Source organism: Nycticebus coucang, chromosome 14, assembly GCF_027406575.1.
Source record: "Nycticebus coucang isolate mNycCou1 chromosome 14, mNycCou1.pri, whole genome shotgun sequence".
In the NCBI taxonomy this organism is placed as follows: Eukaryota; Metazoa; Chordata; class Mammalia; order Primates; family Lorisidae; genus Nycticebus; species Nycticebus coucang.
The window spans coordinates 96111352-96124277 of record NC_069793.1 but is presented as its reverse complement, the minus strand read 5'-3'; the positions used below and the strand labels follow the sequence as shown (position 1 = coordinate 96124277).

The following is a 12926-nucleotide window of genomic DNA, read 5'->3' as shown; positions in this document are numbered from 1 at the left end:
CACAAAGAATTAATAAATATTTGAGGTGATGGTCATTACTCTGATTTGATCACTGTATGATGCATGTTTATATCAAAATAGCCCATGTGTCCCATAAATATATAAACCCCATTATACACCCATGAAAATCTTTTTAAATGTAACTAATCCTGTCATGAGATTAAAAAGTAAATTTGTAGAAGTTGAAGTAATGTAAAAGAAAAATACTTAACAGTGTAAATTTAAGAAGTACATATTTGTACATTGTTTTTTACTCTACCTTTAAAGCAGAAGTACGCAATGTTAGAAATTATTAGCTAAATTCTGTGTGCTTAGATGTATTTTTTAAAACTACACTTGAAAAGAAATTTCCGGGCCTTTCCTGTCAGTTGAAGGCTGTATTAACTGAGCTAATATTACATACTAAGAAATATGTTATTTATTAAACTAAGTAAACTAAGAATAAGTGAAGCAATCAGGTTTTAGGACTGAACATATTAGCCTGAATGATACAAAACAGTTCCTGAATCTAAAGAAATTCAAAGATACCTAACTACAAACATCTGGGAAATACCACCCAAGAAGTTGTATCTTTAAATGGTAATAACCCTTTTAATAACCTAGATCTCTGAACATTAGGTCTATTAATAGAGTCAACTAGTCATTTACTAGAAGCTCCAGGTAATACTAAACATAAAATGCTAAATTATATTTTTGTTCCCAACTCAGGTACACGGTATAGAAAAAATGCGGTAATATCGTTTTCTTACACAGATTTCACTCTTTAATTTTTTAGCAGAGGTACTAGCGTCAGCACTGGTCCCATGACTGAATGGGGCATTCCAGGCTTGAATTCAATGTTTGCTTGGGAAACCTCAAGTTGGTTCAATGTGCCTGAAAACAGAAGGTTCATGTTTACGGCTAAAGATTAAACTGCAAAGCCTGACAAGCTTTCACATCAGGATTGTCCAGAAACGTAATCTCCTTCCTAGGAAAAGTTTCTGATTCTGGTTCAAGAAAGACAGCACCCAGACCACCACTGTCTCCTTCCCTTGACTGTTTCACACTGTCACATCAGATGAAAAGCAGTGAGGTCGGGTGGGGGGTAAAGAACCAGTGTTCCATAGTCTCTCGGGGAACCTCCTACGCAAGTCCCAACAAGATGTGACAGTGGTAATGGGAGTTGTTTTTCCTGGCTCAGAAGATTTCCAAGGCTCACCTTTGATTCGCTAGTAAAAAGGCTGGCAAAAACTAAGATGGCTTTTATGCACTTCAGCATTGCAGGCAGAGCACACTACAGGAGCTGATGCACAAAGGTACAAGCTTCCTCACACATCTTCCTGGGTTTGGCCCTTCTTAAGAACCTATCAACCCTTTCCCATCCCTAGTCAGACCTCATCTGACAGAATGACTCTCCTATTCTGCTCTGATGTCCGAAGATGTCCCACATTTTTTTGTTGTGTGTGTTCTGCCGTCCGAGCCTGTCTGACGTGCTTCCTCAGGTCGTATGGACTCTCGCCAACAGACAGCACAGGGCGTACTCTTTCTGTTTCTTGGCAGCCCACGTGTTTTGATGTGAACAGGTGATCGTGCGTCGTATTCATGTGGTTGTGCATATAGGAAAATGAACTGCCCAAAATAAGTAAGAGCTGAGGAGTTTGTGAGTGTCGGAAAATCAGGTTAGAAAGGGAATTATATTGGGCGGTGCCTGTGGTCAAAGGGTAGGGTGCCAGCCCCACATGCCGGAGGTTGCGGGTTCAAACCCAGCCCTGGCCAGAAAAAAAAAGAAAGGGAATTATATTAAGAGACTGCCATCATCTTCTCACCAACATCTACTGACAACAGCCACCCAGCCCAAAAGGTCTGTGCCTCATGAGTGAATGTATGCAATAAAAAGATTGCAACTATTCTGCACTTGATTTCACAAATATTAATGGGGTCTCCACAGGTGGTAAACACTATCACATGCTGAGAACAATTACTAAAAAAACTCCCTGCCCTCAGGGAGCTCAAATTCTAGGGAAAAAAACTTACTGCCCTCATGGAGCTCAAATTCTACTGGGGTAAAAAATAGTAAGATAATAAGTAAAACAGAGATGAGCTAGACAGTGTTAGGTGACAGAGAGGCGTGCAGCAAAGGAAAGCAGGTGACAGCAGAGTACACTCCGCCTGGCAGATGATTCTAAGTGTCATGAGAAGGCATCAGAGCAGTCTGGTCCACCGGAAATATAATGTAAGCCAAAAATACAATGTAAAATTGTCTAGTAACCTTCCTTCAAAAAAAAGGGGGGAAGAAACAGGTGAATTAATTTTAATATTTTATTTAACCTGATAGATTTAAAATATCATTTCAATTTATAATCAACATAAAAGAATTGAAGCATTTCATATTCCAATTTTTATACTAAGTGTTTGAAATCCAGCATATATTTTACTTCATGGCGTATTTCAGTTCAGACAAATCGCATTTCAAGTGTTTGATGACCGTATTTAACAAATGGCTTTCATGCTGGACAGCCCAGCACCACGGGACTGTTCTGAGCAGAGGAGTGACATCGTCTAGTTGACATTTTAACCAGATTCCTTTGAGCCTATTTTTTTCATGTGTACAGTGAGACTAATAACTTTTGCGATGTCATCATCACAAATGATAACGTATATTAAGTGATTGTATATATTATTATTATATATAATATAAAGAATAAAATACTGTATATGAAGCATGGAGCTCAGATCCTGGCACACCATAAGTAATCGATGAATTCTAGTTTTCTTCCCCTTCCTACATAAGGATATTAGAAACAAATTATAGGATTTTAAAATTCTAATCTTTGACAAGAAATTATAATTTAATAATAATAATTCTGAGCATTTATGAGATACAAACTGTACTATAAAACTGAGTATGAGGGCGGCGCCTGTGGCTCAAGGAGTAGGGCGCCGGTCCCATATGCCGGAGGTGGCGGGTTCAAACCCAGCCCCGGCCAAAAACAAAACAAACAAAAAAAAAAAACTGAGTATAAAAAGATGGACAAAGCATGTTATACTAGCCAGAAGGAAATAAAGACTAATGGAGGAGAAAAATACTTAAAAACCCCCAAAAATAAAAGCTTTAAAAGTCAGTAACACATAAAATCTGAACACTCGCCCCAAAGTAATTAAAAAGTAAATAACATGATCCAATTCACATCACACGTAATAATATCCATTAATTCCAGCATTTTGCTGTAATTTTTGCCCAACGACTACATTAGGCAGGTCTGAAAAATGCTGTGATTACTGTAAGTAAGAATTAATAATGCCTTATAAAATCAATCACTGTTAAGTAATAGATATCAAGCAGCTTAAACATAATGATTTCTATTCTATTTACAAATGGAGAAATTATAAATAAGAAACACTAGCTTGATTCAACATTACACAACATTTAATACAGCACACATCATACAGATACACTAATGGCATGTACCATTTTGAAATGAAATATGAAATGAAATATTTCAAAATGAAATATTCTTAAATTAGGCAATACTTGGATGCTCTCTTATTTTGCATAGACACTTGTTCAATTTTAATTTCCTAACCTAAAATTAACCTACATTTCAAGTGGTACACAGGATTTTTTTAAATCACATTAATTTAGCAATACCTTATATATTAAAGTCTTGAAAATGTTTATTCCTTTCACCTAGCAATTCTAACTCTGGCAAGCTAGTATAAGGAGAAAAGGATTTGGACACAAGGATGTTAACCGAAACATTATAAATGTTGAAACTCCGGAAACAATTGTGCAGTAATCAGGAAATTACTAAATTAACTACAGCACAACCACTTTATAAAATACTGCACTGACATTCGATTATGTTTATGAAATCTGACTGAAACAGGGAAAAATATATACTGAGTGAAAAAAGCTAACTATTCAGTTTGATTGCAATGTTTTTAAATATTAAATAGAAATATAGGATAGTAAATATACAAAAATGTGAATAAGTCGACAAGGACATCGGTGGATGAGATCACGGTGTCTTTTTTTTCCCTATAAAATGGAAAAAATGAGAAGAACATAATAAATGTATATTTCTTTAATAACAGTGAAATAAATCACTTATATTTTGGCAGTGGACAAACTGAAAGAAAGTAATAACATAAAATGTTGCCACCTGACTCTCTAAACTATCACCTAGATATAAAATGGTGATAGTAACTATCTTGTTCATTTATAAAGTAGAGAGAACATGCCCAGTAAGAAAACTTCAAGAGGCTCCATGGCCTGTAAAATAAAGAGTGGGCTTCAGGTAGTGCCTGTGGCTCAAAGGGGTGGGATGCTGGCTCCATATGCTGGAGGTAGTGGGTTCAAACCCAGCCCCAGCCAAAAACTGCAAAAAAAAAAAAAAAAAAGAGTGGGCTTCAAGCTACTTATCTACCTGAGAAGAATCTGTATTTTAACATCTTAACTACTTATTTTTTTATTCTTTTTAAAATTAAATAATATTGATCATTGTGGAAAATCAGAAAAACATTTTTGAAATTAAAGATCATTTACCTGATCACTCAGAAATTTCCCTGAAAATTGCCTGAACATTTTAGAGTTCTGTCTGTCTCTCTCTCACAGTCCCCTATGCTCTTATTCAGTCTCGTGGCTTTAAATGTGATCTATAATATGCTGATGACTTTCAAGTTTGTATCGGTAGACCAGACCCTTCACTAATTCTAGACATAAATCTAATTACCTACTGGACATCTGCACTGTGGTATCTAAAAGACATCCAAAACATAACATGTCCCGAACTGAACTAATCTTCACCACCAATGTGCTCTTTCTGTGACTCTGACTCTTTTCTGCACTAGTTGTATGTGGCTATTTGACACTTCACAGCTGTTAGGAGACCTCAGTTTCATGCAACACAGGCCTTTCCTTAGGCCTGCTTGAATCTGCTCGCAACATAGCAGCTGCTTCCCTCCAAGTGAGTGATCCAAACAGAGAAAGCAAAGAAAAAAGACACACAGCCTTTTATGACCTAGTGCGGAAGTCAGACAGCACTTCTACCATAATCTATTCATTCGAAGTAAATTACTAAATCCAGCCCACACTCGAAGGAAATTAAGTTTCTTCTCTTGAAGACAAAAACATGAAAGAATTTGTGAGCATATTATAAAAGCACCACAACATCCCAGTTGATACTAATTTCCTTCTTCTGGGCTCTCAGGCCCCTGGAGTCATCCTCGGCCCCTGTGTTTCACCCTCACACCTCATCCAGTGTGTCAGCAAATCATGCTTGCTCTATTTTCAAAACAGACCTAGAGACTAACCCCTTCTACCTACTACCACGGCTGTTACCAGACTGGTAACAGTCTACTGTTCACACAGCAGCCAGCGTAATCCTTTTAAAACTTAAGTCAGATCATTTAACGCCTCTACTCAAACCCTGCACTAGTTTCCCACTCTCTCAGAGCAACAGTATAAGTCTCTACGTGACCTACAAGACCCTCATTCAATCTGGCCTCGTGACTGCCTTGCTTACTCTGCTGGAGCCACCGTAGCCTCCTTGCTGTTTACATCTTTACTTTAGCTGTTCTTTCTTCCTGTAATGAGCTTTCCTTAGCTATCCACTTGACTAATTCCCTCATCTCTTCCAAGCCTTGGCTCAAACTGCACTTTTTCAATAAGGGCCGTCCTGACCACTTTATAAAGCACTATAAACAACCCAGTCCTCATTCTCATTTCTGACTTCCCTTACCCTGCTCTTGTTTTCTACTTTTTACCTAACACACTATATAATGAAGTGATTGCTTTCTTTACTGTTTATCCTCTGCCCTACCTTGCTAAATACAAGTTCCAGGCGAGCATGAATCTTGATCTGTTTTGTTTATACTATATCTCAAGTACCCAGAAGCTCAGTGGGTATTGACTGAATTAATGAATGAAAAGAAATAATTCGAAATCTTTTTTCAGTGAACACAAATGTATATGGTGAACATCCTTTTATATCACTTTTAACAGGTAGTCACATATTGCCACGCAATGGAGTATACCCTACCATACCCTATGGCTATACCACAATTTACTTAACTAGTTTCCTTTAATTGTATATTTTCTATCATAAATACTGTAATGAAAATCTCTCGATATAAATATTTCCTTATGAAGTGTTGTAGAATTGCTGGGTGAAGGCTCTGTACATTTTTAAGAATCAATACATTATCCTGCTCCTACCAGCGATGCGTGGAATACCCATTCCCCCACATCTTCACTAAGACAAGTTATTAATGAATTTAAGAGTCAAACCTGGGTTTCACATCTGGATTCTCCCATTAATAAGCTTAAAACTGCTCTAGCTATAAAATGGAAATAGTAACAGCACCCACCTCACTGAGATGTTGTGAGTATTAAAGGGGACGCGGTATATGCAAAGCTTTGAGCGCAGGGTTTGCGCACACTCAACACAAGATAAAATATTAGGCTTATTGTTCCTACCGTTACTGTGACTTGGAACAAGTCAATTGCAAAGTACCCTGCACGTTACTACAGGGACACTAATTACTTACAACAAAGTTTTTTTTCTTTTAATCTCAGTCTCTTTCTTGAAGATTATATGTAATAGTTCGGCATTGAATTGAAAATCTTCCAAGTACAGAGCGTACACCAGGGAGCACAACCACTTTACCGACCCTGATCCTGACTTCTGTTTTCTTTTGGACAGCGAGAAACTATAAACAAACATTCCCTGTTGCTAAGACCAGCCCAGACCAGAGGAAGGCAGGAAAACAAACTTTTCCAAGTGAACTAGCCACAGCTATCTCCTGTGCATTCCGGTCAGCACCCGCTGGTCATCACTGCAGGCGTAGCAGCGGGGGAGTCAAATAAGGATTCGTCTGGAGACTCCACACCTGGCTGCTGCCTTTGAAAAGCAGAAGGACAACTTCTTTAAAGCATCACTGTAAAAAAAACCGCGAAGAGTCTCCGCAGCGCAGGCCCTGGCTTGGCCTAGACGTGTACGCTCAGCTCCCTCCCCAACACACACACCGCAGACGTCTACTCGGACGCCCTCTGCAGGCCCCCGGCTGTCGGGTCAGACGACCAGTCCCTCTGAGGGTGCTGCCCCCTGGTCAGCTAGCACCCGAGGCGCGGCTCCTCCCTCATGCCCGGGCGAATCCAGAGCCGTACGGACCCACCGCCCCGAGAGCCTTCGCACAAACACACACGAATGGCGCCCGGACCGGCCCCGTCTCTCCCTGTCCAGCAAGCAGCAGCTGGAACCCGGGGGCGGCGCCGGCGGGGCGGGGCGGGGCGGGGCGGGCCCGGGGTCTGGCGCCCCCCCGTCCGCCCGCGACAGTGGAGCCGGGCCCGGGGTCTGGCGCCCCCCGTCCGCCCGCGACAGTGGAGCCGGGCCCGGGGTCTGGGCGCCCCCCGTCCGCCCGCGACAGTGGAGCCGGGCCCGGGGTCTGGCGCCCCCCGTCCGCCCGCGACAGTGGAGTCGGGCCCGGGGTCTGGGCGCCCCCCGTCCGCCCGCGGCAGTGGAGCCGGGCCCGGGGTCTGGGCGCCCCCCGTCCGCCCGCGGCAGTGGAGCCGGGCCCGGGGTCTGGGCGCCCCCCGTCCGCCCGCGGCAGTGGAGCCGGGCCCGGGGTCTGGCGCCCCCGGTCCGCCCGCGGCAGTGGAGCCGGGCGCCCCCCGTCCGCCCGCGGAGCTCCGCACCCACGCCGGCCCCGCGCCCCGCCGCGCGCCGCACCCACCTAGCTCCTCGCGCCCCGCCGCCTCGGCCGCCGGCGCCGCCGCTTCCATCTCTCAGGGGTCTCCAGGACGCCGCCGCGCCGGTGCTCGCGCTCCCTCCTCGGCGTGGCTGGCGACGCGCCCAGGCCGAGGCCTCCGCGGGCCCCGGGCACCCGAGCCCAGCGCTCGCCTCCCGGCCCTGCCGCGACACGGAGCATGCGCAGTGGGCGCCGGCTCGGCGGGCGCTGCCGGGGGCCGGAGGACCTTCTGCTGCGGCGACGCGCGGCTGGAGCTGCACAAGGCCGGGTGGCCCTGGAGGAGGGGCGATGGGGAGGAAACTGGGGTGGGGGGCTTCGAGCTGGCACGTAGCTCCCTGGCGGTCTTTAAAATTGACCGAGACCTTAAATTGGCGGCGTCCGTCTACTTACGAGGCTTTAGCGTTTAGTAAGTCTCCTTGCAGGATGCGAAGCGGTGTTATGTTGGGCGTTGGGCGTTTCCTTTCCGTGTTAGCAGTGGGATGGGATTTACCCCTTTCCGTGTTGGGCGTTCTGACTCTTTGGTTATCCGTCTCCCTGTTCCCCTTTGAAAAATACAGGATACACTCGAGGAGAGTTTAATTTTGTCACATACAGTTTCACTTTGATATGTCACTGTCCTTCAAGCTGTTTGACATTAACTGCGATGCTGGAAGGAAATTAACAGTAACTATACTGAGGTAGCGTCAAATGTTGTTAAGCCCCGTACATACGGTATCTTTAATTCTGATGACAGCCTAGGAGATACTTCTAACGTTTGTATCCATTTTAAAGATTAAGAAACTGCAGGCACAGTCTCAAAGCCAGAGGCCTGGGTGAAACACCTCGATTAGAACCCTGAAAAAAAAAAAAAGAAGAAGAAGAAGAAGAAACTAAGCCTCACAGAGGTAACTTGCCCCAGGACAGTTAAGCTAGAAAATGGCACAGATGGACTATCTGCCGCCAAAGCTGGAGCTCTAAGTGAGTATGCAAAGCTGGCCTCTCAGGTGAGTACTGATGAATATTTGATGAAACAAGCTTTGGGGTTGAAAGGAAAATACATACATTTTGAAATTGTTTCCTTTTTTTTTTTTTTTAATTTCATAGTTCTTTAAAGTCAGGACACCAGACAACATTTTTTATTTTTGTCTCTTTCACTTCACTGGGGTCATTTTAGGAGAGTTGGGTTTTTTCAAGAGGGGGCGGGCAGGTGTTCTGATTTACAGAGACACTATTGTAACTACATCATGGTAGTGTTAAATATTTAAATTCTGAGATTAAAAAGGTACACAGTTACATAATATCTACGTCTTTCCTCCTATTTCATCCTTTGTAGGTTTTCACTGGTATTTATTGATAGTGATGCTTTACCCCAAACCCTTTTTTTCCTTTAAATCAACCTTAATCATTCATGCACATACACGTGAAAATCCCAAAGGGAGGTTTTATTTGAAGTATACCTGACAGATGGCAAAGATGTAGGGAAGATTTTAAAGAAGGAGAAGGAAGAAGAGATTTATCCTGGAAGGTAACTAGAGCAATGATCCCCAACCTGTGTTGCTGTGGGTCACCAAGTTGAAGATCAGCAGGTGAGGAAACAAGCAGGAGACAGAAGCGTAGACTCAGGTTAGTTGCCCGTACCCACTCAAGGGAATGAGAACATCGGGGGGAGTGTGAAAGAGGACTGTTATCCATTGAGTGTTAAAAGGGATCAGAAGTTGTCCCCTTCGTCTCAGCTTCAGGGAAAGCAGATATGACATGCAGAAGGGGGAAAAAATGTCTGACTTGTAGTATAGGCCTGGACTGTTTTGGAGAGGCTTGGCTGAGTCAGGCAGCCAGGCTCAGTGTCTTAACAGAGTGATAGAGAAATGAGCCAAGTGGGGTGACCATAAATTCTAGAGAATTATGTTTTTCATGCATCACTACTTGAGAACATATTTACTATAACTTCTGCTCTACGTCTTAGAAATTAGAAAGGGCAACAAGCTGTATCAGAATAGAGATGTTATAAACAACTTGACACTTTGAATCCTGACCATTTTTCTGTCTTTTCCTAATTTCAACTTCCAGGATCCTATCTTAAATCCTGCCTTCTTTGCAACTGCAGCACTTTGTTCATCTCTCTACTACCAGACTTTTCCCCATATTAGCCTTATTCCTGTGTCTGGGCCTTATGCTTTACTGTGAGCCCCTACTAGAGAGAGAGGCTGTGTCTTATCCGCGTTTGTCTTCACGGGACCTATCCCAGTGCCCTTTGCTAGGTGCAGGAACTTTAATGGCAGACATTGATAAGGTCCTCACTATCATGAAGTTCATAGTCTAAGGCAGGAGCCTATGAGAGAAAAGAGTGAAAGGCACTAAATATGTAACTATAGCCGCTGGTGAGGAAAATCATAGGATACTACCAGGGAACCTACTTTAGACTGGGGAGGCAGGACAGTCTGATCTCTGAGGACATTTAAGCTGACATATCATGGTGAGAAGGAGTGGAGTTGACCAGATGTGTTTAGGGAAAAGAGCATCTCCAGCAATGAGAAGAGCCTTTCCCATTATATAGATGGAGAACTGGTTCTGGTTTAGACACCTGGAGAGCACTTAGGTAGAGTTGTCTATTATACATTAGTTGGCTCTCTAAAGTTTCCTCATATGCAAAACAACATTACCAACCTTATAGATTGTTGGGAAGATTTAGTGAGATAAAATACATAAAGCGTTAGCATATTGCCTAGTTCATATAAAGCAGTAAATAAACCAGGCATTTTAAGTACTGATTTTTGTTATTGTAGTACAAAGGCCGACTCAAAAATAGCTTGAGCCAAAAAAAGGAATTTAATGAGTATATTGAGATTTCCTTGGACAGAGATGAGACTGGACTTAGTACAGTGGATCCTAATGGATCCTTATGCTGCCCAGAGACCGTCTCTGTCTCTGATGATTGCTTTTCTCTGCATCTGCTTGTACAACTGTGTGAGTTTTTGTTGCAGAATTCTGTTTCTTTAGTTCACCTGGCAGCAAATATTTTAACTAAAAGCTCTCAATTTCTGTATCTTACACATTAGGTGTCCAGAAACATCCTGGCCTCTTTTTCTAAATCCCAATTGTAAAATTTCCCAGGGCAGAACTGTGACTGAATCACCTTGGATCAGATTCCCAACCCTGCACTAGTCAAGTGAACGGTGGACAAAGTCGTACACTGGGATGGTCCCTGATGGAACCATGTGGATAACAGGGTGGAGAAGGGAACAGTTCTCAACAGGAGAGGCTGAGCAGACCAAATCCTCGGTGTTCACTCTACTTTGATTTCCCTTTCTGTAAAATATTACTCATTTTGTATGCTGAGGCCATTTTACCCACTTATGGTTTCGATGAAAATAGAAATAAGCTTCTCACCACCTTTAATTAATATCTATCGTAATGACTTCTATATTCTGTTAATAAAGCTAGGAAATATTCTAACCAGCACTGTTCTTATAAGAGGGTCTTTGTTGGGGTGTTACTGACAGCCTTTTATTTCTAATAATTTTATTTTATTTAACTATTTATGTGTCTGGATTAATAGATTGAAAAAACCCGAAAATTAAGTGCCTGGAGGAAAGAAAAATGAAACAGATAGCAGAAGTTTAACCTTTAAAAAAAGCCTCTATAACATACGCAAATAGATTTTTTAAGGAATAGACTACTATGAAAAGGGAATAATTAGGAAACAAGAAGTAGAAAAAAATATTTTAAGCAAAAAGAAAATGTAAAAATAAGAAAATTAAAGCATCTATCCAGAAGTTCTAATATCCTTATTCGGAAAGTTAAGAGATAAAAGAGAGAGGAGGAAAAAAAATCAAAGTAATAATTTGGTTCCAGATTTACAGAAGCCCCTGAATGCCAAATATAACAAATGAAAATATACCTAAGCCAAGATACATCCTTGTAAAAATTTTAGAAGACTTAAAATAACAAGATCCTGAAAGCTTCCTCAGATGAAGAAAATAAAAGATGTGGGAGCAGGTTACATTCAATTTGACTTACATCTGACTACTCCGTGGTAAAATCAGAAGCTGGAGAACAATGGAACATTGTATTCCAACTTCTGAAGGAAAACAAGCCCGACTTTGAATTCCATACCCAACCAAATGTCAATCAAATGAAAGAGAAAAATGAGCACATTTTAATACATACGAAAGTTTAGCGTGTACTTCCCATGTACCCTTTCTTAGAAAGCCCTGGAGGAATGCTTCATCAAAATTAAGGAGTAATCTTAGAAGTAGAGAGATGCAGGATTCAGGAAACTAGGAATTCAACATAACAAAGAGGAAAGTCTAAGAGGAGGGACGTCCGTTGTGCAGCAGGCCTAGAGATTGACCAGTCCAAATTGGGGCAGGAGGACAAAAGGATGAGAAAGGGATCTCTCCAGAAGCAAAAGAGAGGGCAAAACTGATGGATAATCTGAAAAGTGTGTAAGATTAGACAAAGACAGTTGTTAAAGTCTTTAGGGTGTATGAGAAAACTTAAGCCACAGATGTGAAGAAAACCAAGGTGATGGGGGGGGGGGAGGGCAAGTAATTCCAATTCGCTAATAGCGATAAAAGAAATGTTACATATAGTACAGCATTTTTATCTTGTCAGTGGATAATAAAAGCAGTCCTAATAGTAAAACAAAATATGAATATAAAAGAATGTATTACAACTCTCTGTGAAGCGTGTGTCAAGTGGGGAGAAATATTCTGTACAAATATGAAACAGCTCAATATTTCATGCTTGTGAGAAAATAGAATCTAAAACTAAAAATTAATAGTGTTATAAGCGTGTTATTTAGAAATAAGGAAGTAAATACCAAAAGGAACTACCAAAAGAATTCAGAGTGGTTGCCTCTTGAAAAAGGGAATCATAGATTCAGGGCAATAACTTATTTTTTGTTGTGTATCGTATTTGATTCTTATTCATGGTACAAGTAAACACTAAATTTACAGAAAGAAAAAATTGCGACCTCTGCCAATTACTAATTTTTATTAAGACGTGTCAAAAAAATTCATCTATAATTTGAAGCTTATCATTTTTAAAGTAGTTGTTTTCAAATTCTTGGTTTTTAATTGCCAATCATCTCTATAATTGAAGACATAGAAGCTTTAGATTCTAAATTTTTAGTGACCAGGCAAGACTATTGAGAAAGTATTATTTTCTGAAAAGGCCTTTGAAATTTTTCATTCAAAATGAGAGGGAACCTTCCATTT

At 41.5% G+C, this 12926-nt stretch overlaps 1 protein-coding gene across 2 annotated transcripts in view; it reads right to left on the bottom strand.

Annotated features, from left to right (window-relative positions):
• Positions 1–7905, bottom strand: part of SLC36A4 (solute carrier family 36 member 4) — a 52401-nt gene extending 44496 nt beyond the window's left edge. The window contains exons 1-2 of one of the 2 annotated variants that reach the window (XM_053561301.1): positions 7714–7821; positions 750–873 (exon numbers count right to left, since the gene is read on the bottom strand). Coding sequence is in view for 1 of the 2 variants with exons in the window: in XM_053561300.1 (XP_053417275.1) it covers positions 7714–7762 (49 nt within the window). In the remaining variant the exon portion in view is untranslated. Of the gene's footprint in view, positions 1–749; positions 874–7713 lie in introns of both variants that reach the window. The other variant, XM_053561300.1, reaches the window with a different exon arrangement.
• Between the last annotated feature and the right edge of the window lie 5021 nt (positions 7906–12926).